General features: G+C 35.3%; 1 protein-coding gene across 1 annotated transcript; it reads right to left on the bottom strand.

The window, feature by feature from the left end:
* Nucleotides 1–765: 765 nt before the first annotated feature.
* Nucleotides 766–1,173, bottom strand: LOC127090307 (uncharacterized). The gene has a single exon (XM_051029393.1). The coding sequence runs from the start codon at nucleotides 1,171–1,173 to the stop codon at nucleotides 766–768; it is 408 nt and encodes a 135-aa protein (XP_050885350.1).
* Between the last annotated feature and the right edge of the window lie 9,408 nt (nucleotides 1,174–10,581).

The raw sequence follows: 10,581 nt of genomic DNA, 5'->3' as shown, positions 1-10,581 counted from the left end.
GAAATGTACATTGTTTTTCAAGGAGCTGTTAAATTTTCTTCCAATATCGATTAAATCATCTAATAGTCTTTCCTTAGTGTCATTTTCATCTCTCTCTCTCTCTCTCTCTCTCTCTCTCTCTCTCTCTCTCTCTCTCTCTCTCTCTCTCTCTCTCTCTCTCTCTCTCTCTCTCTCTCTCTCTCTCTCTCTCTCTCTCTCTCTCTCTCTCTCTCTCTCTCTCTCTCTCTCTCTCTCTCTCTCTCTCTCTCTCTCTCTCTCTCTCTCTCTCTCTCTCTCTGTATATATATATATATATATATATATATATATATATATATATATATATATGATTTTATAGGAACTAAACAGATTCTCAAAATTAAATATTTCAATTAATTATTCCAGCTAAATCATTATTTAACAATAATAATAAAATAATGTCACACCTTAAATAATTATTTAAATAATTATTTAAATTAATTAAATATATATACAAATAATTATTTAAAATACTAAATTAATTAAATAGATATTTCTACACTCCCTGTTCTCAAAACCAATCAACCCTAGTAATTATAAAATTATCAAAATTCCCCTAATCTTCATAAATAGTTGATAACATACAAAAATAATTTAAAATAGCAAAATTCCTAAGTCGATGCGTTATAACTTTCCCCCGCTTAGAAGATTTTCGCCTTCGAAAATTACCTGATAAAAATAGATCCAGATGAGACTCTTTATCCGACGTTCTGACTCCCGGGTCATGCTCCGTCCAACAGGTTCTCCCTAGACGATCGTCACAAGAGCAATCTCATTACCCCCGAGTTGTTTCACTTCTCGATCCGCAATCCTCAAAGGTAAAGCATCCATAATCAGATTATCCCTCACATGCACATCATCCATATGAATTACATGAGAAGGATCAAGAATATACTTCCAAAGCTGGGACACATGGAATACATCATGCAAATTTTCCAGCAACGAAGGTAAGGCTCTTATGTAAGCAACAACTCCAGCCCGCTGAGTGATCTTGTATGGACAGATGAAACGAGGTGTAAGCTTCTTCGACTTCACTGCATGCCCAACACCGGTCAGTAGAGTGACTCTCAGAAAAACATGATCACCCCTACTAAACTCAAGAGCCTTCCTCCTCTTGTCATGATAACTTTTATGCATGCTTTGAGATGCCTTCATCTTCTCTTGGATCATCTTCACCTTCTCAGTGGTCTACTGAAAAATCTTGTAAGCTCCCCCAAAATCTAGACGTGAACCTTGGGTCTCTATCAGAATTAATACTAGATGGAATACCATGAAGCTTCACAATTATGTTGATATAAATCTCTACTAGCTTCTGCAACGACAAGTTGATCTTAATCGGAATGAAATAAACCGATTTAGTCAGTTTATCCACAACGACCCATATAACATCATTTCCTTTTGTAGTGTTTGGTAAACTTGTCACAAAGTCCATCGATATATTGTCCCAATTCCACTCAGGGACATCCAAAGGTTGCATTAGTCCACATGGTCTCTGGTGCTCCCCCTTCACTTCTGACAAGTCAAGCATGAACACACAAACTGAGCAATGTCTCTCTTCATTCTCGGCCACCAAAACAACTTTTTCAAATCTTGGTACATCTTAGTAGCACCTGGATGAATACTCAAACTGCTTCTATGTCTCTCCTCCAAAATCATCCGCTTGAGCTCTGGTACATCAGGTACACAGACCCTATTCTAAAATCTCAAGACACCATTATCGTCACATCTGAAATTTGCATCCACAATTTAGTTATCTGAAGACAAACGATCAACTAAAGTTACATCCTTCCTCTGACCCTCCCTAATATCATCAAGAAACCTACTGGTCAACTTCAGCATACCCAATCTCAAACTAGTAGTTGTCACTTCGCATACTAAACTCAAGTCTCTGAATTGTTCTATCAATTACTACTCCCTAACCATCAAAGCTGAAATGTGTAAAGATTTCTGACTCAAAGCATCTGCTACAACATTGGCTTTACCGGGATGGTAATTCAAACCAAAGTCATAGTCTTTCAAGAATTCTAACCACCTCCTCTGACGCATATTCAGTTCCTTATGATCAAACAAATATCTCAAGCTCTTATGATCATTGAATACCTCAAATAGGGAGCCATACAAATAGTGTCTCCACCCTTTAACGCAACACCATTGCTGCCAACTCTAACTCAAGGGTAGGATAATTCTTCTCATGAACTTCTGTTCTCACAAAACATAAGCTACTACCTTGCCATCCTGCATAAGTGCAGCACCTAGACCCATCTTGGACGCATCACAATACACTACAAAAGGTTCTTCTGCATCTGGTAAAATTAGAACTGGCACCATCGTATACCTTTTCTTCAGTTCTCAAAAACTCCCATTGCACTGGACTTCCCATACAAAATCTTGACCATTTCGAGTTGAATGAGTCAAAGGTAGAGTTAACTTTGAAAAACCCTTGATGAATCTTTGGTAATAACAAACCAGTCCAAGGAAACTTCTGATCATTAGTAACTGACTTAAGAGCTTCTCACTATACCACTTCATCTACTTTAGAAGATTCTACCACCACTGAAGTTTACGTGAGACACTGTAGGTAGATTACTAATTACAGTGTTTCCCTCTGTCTTCAAAGAAACCAACATCATAAACACTTGTGCACCCTCTTTCACAGACTCATCCACTTGCTTAGCATAATAGATAACTTTTCACCTCTGTCAAACTCAGGTTCATGCTCTAGAGGCAAGTCGCAGATATCTTCAAGAAAAATATCAGAAATCACACCCCACTCGTACTTCACTAGCCATCACATTTGTTCTCCATTCTCCGAGAAGCAAACATCAACAATACCTGATTGTTCTCCCTTAAGGACATCTCAACTTGACCGGGAGGCAAGAATATCGAATACACATCCATTTCGGTTTCGGAAAAACCACACAACTTCAATATCACCAAAACTCTTGCAATCAACAGCTTACTAAACCAACTCTCCATACTTGCAGAAAAGCATAGAAACATAAGCCTCTCTCCCACTTATTTCAGTCCTGCTCCTGCTAAAAAGCAATAAAGGAAACATGCAAGTATCGTCTGTGTTCCACACACATGTCGCATACTAGGAAACAAACAACATTACAAAAACTTGGCTGAATGGACCAACCTACTCTAATAGCACTATGTAACACCCTATTCCCCAAATCGCAATTATAAAGTAGAAAATACACTATAGGATGTTACTTCAACACATTAGATATTTCTCATATATATAAAAAATCATACTCGCGGTGGAAATTAAAATTATTACATCACCATATTATCCAAAGATAAGGAAAATGCAAATAAAGTTCAATAAATATTAGAAATCAAATTCCCGTCCCATGATGTTATGTAATTAGAGCAATATCCCTCTAATACAACGGTAAATAAATATAATATGAAAAGGTAAGATGCATAGCCATATCCCACTCACAAGGAATCATTGATGTTGATTATTTGTACAATAAGTATCGAAACATACAAAATAAACCAGAAAGGGGTGAGAATAATCCTTACAAATGTTAACAGTGAAAATAAACAGCTGGATAATTAAAAATAAAAATAAAAATTATTTTCACACAACAACATCAGTAATAGAAATTATAATGCAAAGCTAATGCACCAACGCCTCATCAAAATAGAGGTGGTATCAAGTTTTTGGGTATCAGAGGTGTGTTACTGATATTATCCCACATCACTGGACAACAACCATAATACCACTAGACCGAAGTCCTACGTCACTTCGAGACAAAAGTCCCACATCACTAGGTTGAGGTCCTACGTCACTGGACCGAAGTCCTACCTAATCTCCATATTAGTATGGTGCATGAACATAACAACTCATCAACATAACACAAACATCATATACACATCAAAATAATTATTATGCATAATCACTCCACAACACTCCAAAATATAGGTTCCACCCTTGAACCAACCCAACAATTATTTATATAATTAAATTCAATAATTATATAATTTCTCAAAATAATTACCACTTTTATATTAATTCAACAGAGTTATCAAAGAAACTCTAAACAACTCTCCAATAATCATTATATCTCAAAAATAACTCTAGAGTATCCAAAAATACTTTAAAATGCTCAAAAGTGATCTATCAATAACTTACGAGTGATAATTCTACGAAACTCTAAATAATTAAATATTTTTAACTAAACTCTAAAATGTTATAATTAATAATATTAAATTATTATTATTATTATTATTATTATTATTATTATTATTATTATTATTTAATTCAATACAACACTATAGCTAACAATAATATCCATTAATAACTTAAATCCAAAACAATTTTTAGACTAACAATCAAATAAACATTATTGGCATGAATTACATTATTATTATTATTATTATTATTATTATTATTATTATTATATATTAATTAATTTAGTTTATTATAATTTATAGTAAAAATAAAATGAACATATTCCAAGCATACACATGAATATAGTAACAATGAGTTATCACAATCGAATTGCAGCAATGGAAAACCAAATTTCTTATAACAAGCATTAAAATCAAAATAATGTAAAGAATATAATATTATTTCACAAGCATTTCAACGCAGTTAGCAAAACACATAGTGTTTTTAAAACATAATGTAAATGCCAGAATTGAGGATTCAAAAAAATCAATTTCTTTGATTGCATAGATTTATTGTACTCGTATGATAAAATTAAAAATTGGGATCACAATGACCATATAAATTTATTCCAAATCCCATAATAACATAATTCATGTATAAACATATTCCTATGAGAGTGGCCTCAGGGGGTTTGGGCCAAAACTCCTTTGGTTACAAACAAGGCCATAAGCCATTGTCATACCCCAATTTTGTCCGGGTATTTTAAAAATTTCATAAATTCGATTTTTATTTCAATTTGCATCATATGCACAGCATGACATGCTTTCCATCATGAATAATAACTAAAATATCAGTCGAAATAAATTCTTGAAAATACAGACGATTTGGTTAAATCATTCCTTAAGTACGTGCAAAATCAGCGGATAAAAAATTTCGAAATTAAACTTACAGACGCCAGTATTATTAATCTACGGTCTGCGTAGTTCAGCCTGGTGTACTCGTTATATTTTTCGACGACTTTTTCAGCTGCATTTTAATCCGTTTGAGCCTTTTAACCGGTGAAAATTTATTTTTAAATTCAAAGAAACACTGTATTTTTTCAATAAGTATATTTTGTGCTGATCATTTTAGTGCATCCAATTTAATTTTTCGAGTGAATTTATATCTGATTCCTATTTATAATCGATCATTTTATTTCTTTATTCCTGTATTCAAAATGAAAGCAATTAGAGTTGTTTATTTTATTTAATAATGAATAATAATGATTGATTTTAAAAAATAATAATAAAATACATTTGACATTGGATTCCATTGGCAATTGACAACTAGCAACAACTCATTTTTTTGTTGGATTTTTGCAAGCTGTTTCCATCCACAAAAAATAGGGGGAAATGAAAAGGGGATAGTCACACATTAATTTCCCCAACGTCTCTCTCTGACAAAAAAATAAAGGAAAGGATTAAAAACAAAAAAAGAGAGAGGTTCATCTCCACTACACGTTTTCTCACTCATATACTCTCTCTCACACTCATTACACAGGGCACCCATTCCCCTCTTCAATCTCTCTTAAGCTCTCTCTCTCTCTCACAGACTGGCACACTCTAAAAAAGCGAAAAGAAGAAACAAAAAAAAAAAGAAAATTGAAAAAGAGACAGACTCACGGTTCTCTCTCTCTCTCTCTCTCTCTCTCTCTCTCTCTCTCTCTCTCTCTCTGAGAAAGGAGAAGAACCTTGTCTTCTTCTTCATCTTTCCATCGCCATCAAGCAAAAAAAAACTCTCCGCCGCTCGTCGGAAAACCTAATCACACAAACTAACGTAACCCCCTTTTCATATCACCGCGACCCCTTCAACCTCGTCGCGGTGCTCACCGGTGCACCCTCAATCGTCCGCCATCCACCACCAAGCCCCGTCCAAATCCCCCACAAAACCAGCGAAAAAAAACACCATTGTCGGCACACCTTCAAAACCCGCTGCGGAACACCACATCGACACCATCGCCTCGCTCATCTATTTTCCTTCCGCCGGAATCGACACGGCTCAGCTCATCACCGACAAACCTCCGTTCGTGTTCGAATTCACTATTCACACCGTCGACCACCAAACACGCAACCTTCTCCATTGCGGTAACGCCGGTGATTACATCCTCCACCTTCCTCTCCATTCGCGATTCGCGTCGGCAACCACCCCTTCATCCATCAAACGCCGTCACCGTGCCATCGCCAGAATCCGTCGCCGCCGAAGTCCTCAACGAAATCAGCAAACCACCATAAAGCTTCTGAGGAAATTTTGAGCCCCTTCAGTTGTCGTTACGGTAACCAACTCAGCATCGGTAATCTTTTCATTTCAAGTTTAAAATTTTAATTTGATTTTTTAACTGCACAAATCTAACATTGCATCGCATATTCTTAATCCTCTGTGTGTTGATAAAATATATTCTTGTTGTGCGTATTATAGAATATATTGTGTGGAGAAGCAAATGGCGTTAATCTTTGTTTTCATGTTGTTATGACTATTGTGAGTATCAATTTTAAGTTGCAGGATATTTATTCATGAAATGTAGAAGGAAAGTTGCATCAATTCTGGAATAATACAAACAGTTCGGTATCGGTTCGTTGTGTTTCGATCACGTATGAATCGGCCCGAGGGATTATCAACATTGTTGGACTGATTTTTAAGAGAGTTGTTTGGATATAAATCGTTATAGTACCATTTTGATTGTTATCCCGCAAGAGCCTTCATGCCGACTTAATATGAAGTGTCGATACATATGTTTTAATATTGCATTTGTCGGTTATCAATCGGGATCCAAATGCGTTTTGTTTGTGTTTAATTTAGAGGCTGCATTTTTATATACTGATGCGTTCATGAATATATGCATATTAGGTTGCCAATGTTTAACAGTGTTTGGTTTAATGTTTTTTTACACAGTATGTTGTTACCGACTCATGAGCATTGTGGGTAGTGAGTTACATCTTAATCAAGTGTGGCGGATTCCTGTAATTTATTTTCTTTCATTTAAACGTTGACATCATCACTGCTAATTATCACCTTATTTCCATTAATTATCCTAGCATTGCTTGCTAATTATCACCTTATTTCCATTAATTATCCTAGCATTGCTTGTTCTAATTGATATGGATTAGTTCACAGTAGTATATAGTCATCTTGTCAACTACATGTTTGGTTTTGACTATCAAAAGTTAAATTATATTATTGATTGTTTGCTGAAATTTTATAGTGTATATAGATTTCGCTCTGATTATATAGCCTGGTTGTTAATCTTCGGTAAAATATTGTGCATAGCATTGAGTGGGTTCTATTTGGTTTCAATTCCATTATGATAAAAGGTGGAATTTTGACTCAAGGATTAGATAATTTTGAATGTTGCTTGGAACACATTATATTTAATTTGTTTTAGTCCCTTTTGAACCAGATTTGTTCTAATTGATTTTTTTTTGTTTTTGTTAATACAAATTGGTTTAAAATACTTGATTGTGATAATTTCTTACCTTGGGAATTTTATTTACTCAAATAATTTTGATGGTAAATTTTGATTAAATCAATTAAGTAGCTTATTTAAATTCTAATCAAATAACTTTGTTAATCAAATATGGGCCGAATAATTTCATCACGATGTTAATCCTTTCAAACCAATCCAATTTCAATTTAGTTGATTCAAAACCATTCAAAAAAAATCGCACAATTCTCGATTCAAAGTCGAGCCCATTTTTCAAATACCTTTGTAAGTCAATCGCTTTTAAAGCATCGCCATCAACCTCACATAGCTTACTCTTGGGCTTTCTTACAACGAGACCTATTCAGTTATTAATTAATCGAGTAGATGATTGACTCACTAAAATCCAATTTATTCACAAAACACGAATTTAAAACCTCGATCCAATGTCAAGTATTTTCATTCAAATTAAAAATCATAATCAAACACCATTTCATTTGGAAATAAAAAGGGGGATGGCTTTGAGTTTTCAATTGCTCTCCTCGATTATTTGAATACGAGTTCTCTTATTCGGTTAGTCAAATAGTCGTCATTTCTATCCACCTAAGCACAATCAAATCGAATTCATACTCATATTAATGAAACAAAAAGGGAGATGACTTTGAGTTTTCAATTTTTCTCCTCAATTATTTGAATACAAGTTCTCTTACTTGGTTAGTCAAATAACTATCGTTCCTCTACAAACCTCCAAACCCCGATAAAATCAAATTATTTTCACAACAATGAAATGAAAAAAGGAGATGACTTTGAGTCTTCAACTTCTCTCCTCATTTGTTTGAATACGAGTTCTCTTACTCGGTTAGTCGAACAATTGCAATTTTTCTGCAAATTAATAAATCAATCAAAACTATACGAAAAGGGAGATGGTCTTGAGTTTTCAATTCCTCTTCTCAAGTGCTTGGATATGAGTTGTCTTACTCAGTCATTCGAGCACTTGTCGTTTATTCTAAAATACATTAACCATACTTAAAATCATTTTTATAATTAAACGATGAAAAATAAAACGGTTTAGAGTCTTCTATTCCTTTTCCTGATTATTAGGATACGAGTTGTCTTACTTGATTATCCGAGTATTCGTCATCCATTCAAAACACTTTAACTATTATCAAATCCTTTCTATAATTAAGGATGAAAAAGAAAGTGGTCTAGAGTCTTCTACTCCTTTTCCCGACTGTTAGGATACGAGTTGTCTTACTCGACTATCCGAGTAATCGTCATCCAACCAAAAACATCTCAACTAATCAAAACATCTGACATATTGATCCAACTTGTCACCCCCGTGTGACTGAAACTCTTTTCAGAAAGAACACTGTTAATCCTTTCTAATGCGCACAACAAACCAATGTTTAAGTCTCCGCCGAGAGTAGACAAGTCAGCGTTTAGCCTTTAGGATGCGATCCAAACAGTTGTTCATTAAAAAAACACCAACCAACTGTAGTTCCTCGAACTACGAATGCTCTGATTTCCTTATGACCATAAGGATACATAGGCAGTAGATTGATGTATCTTCGCGAGCACACTAATAAGTAAACTCCCCTTTCTCCTTTCTGAGGTTCTCATCCATTTCTATTTTCAACATTTTATAACCCAAAGAAAATAAACAAACATAAATTAACACTCGAAGCTCAAATTAGAACTAAAAGGTTCCCGTTGAGTACAACGGACGTAAGGGGTGTTAATATCCCCCTTACGTAATCCATTCCCGAACCCAAATATGGTTGCGAGGACCACTATTCTATTTCCTAAAGGTTTTATCGATATTTTCCTATTCCTTCTTTAGGATAAATAAAGTTCGGTGGCGACTCTGTTCGAACATAATTTTTTCCGCGACCATCGTGAGGAATCGTGTTTTTCGAGATGCGACAGATGGCGACTCTGCTGGGGACTAGCTCCAAGCAAAAGAGAGTGAAGCCTAATTTAGTTCAGTTTCTGTATTGTGTGTTAATCTTGTTTGTTTATCTATTATTTTTTTTATTCTGCTATTATTATTCTGTCATAATTATTATATTGTGATTTATTGACTATGTCTAATTTGAGGTTCTCTGGTTGGTGATACTTTGTGAGATAGGCTCTCCACCCGAGTCTGAGAAAAACCATAAGATTAAGTTGGTGGTTGCGTAGTGGGCGCCCACAAGGAGTCTTCCTTGTTGGGAAGATACGAAGACCCCGCCTAGAGGAGATTCTCTTGAGATATTATTGTCCGACGAGTCTTCGTCACGACGATAGTATTTTCAAGTTGGATCAATGACTCTAGGGACCTTTTAACCCACTCTATCCGGCGGTTATGTAGTATTAACCTACGAGGTTTCAGACTTTTTGGGTTAATACGAAAGCCCCAATCAGATGAGATCCCTTGGACGTATTACTATCTTACAGTAATATTTCCAACCTCGATCTATGACTATGAGAACCTTGTTAGAACCCTGGACTCGAGAGTCGTGTAGTAGAATCCTCATGGAGTTTTCCTTGTTGGGATAATACGAAGACCTCACCTAGACGAGATCTCCTTAAGGATATTATTGTCCGATGAGTCTTCGTCACGGCAGTGACGTTCTCAAGAAATATCCGTGACTCTAGGAACCTACCAATTGTATAGCCTACCCGTGGGGTTCCATTAATCAGAGATACCTGTCATTCACCCGTTATTTTGTTCCATCTGAGAATGCTTTGAACCTGTGATCCTAAACATGTCACTACATTCATACACATATCATTGCATTTGCATTCATCATCATATATTTCATATCATTTTTCACCAAAAAAATAAATACAAAAAAAAACTCATTCATCCTTCGTCCATAACCTGTAGTTGATTTCCCGACACTCATATCAGACTTGAAGTAGCTCTTGGAAGACCATGGATCCGTTGGAGCAAAGTCATATTGCATTAAGAGGAGATGTTGACTCGATGAAAAACCAGCTAGAC

This window comes from Lathyrus oleraceus, chromosome 1, assembly GCF_024323335.1.
Source record: "Lathyrus oleraceus cultivar Zhongwan6 chromosome 1, CAAS_Psat_ZW6_1.0, whole genome shotgun sequence".
Taxonomy (NCBI): domain Eukaryota; kingdom Viridiplantae; phylum Streptophyta; class Magnoliopsida; order Fabales; family Fabaceae; genus Lathyrus; species Lathyrus oleraceus.
The sequence above is the reverse complement of the archived record's forward strand: the minus strand, read 5'-3'. Positions and strand labels throughout refer to the sequence as shown.

Coding starts and splice junctions, on each gene's coding strand:
- LOC127090307 (XM_051029393.1), bottom strand. CDS start 1,173: ATGAAGGCATCTCAAAGCATGCATAAAAGTTATCATGACAAGAGGAGG.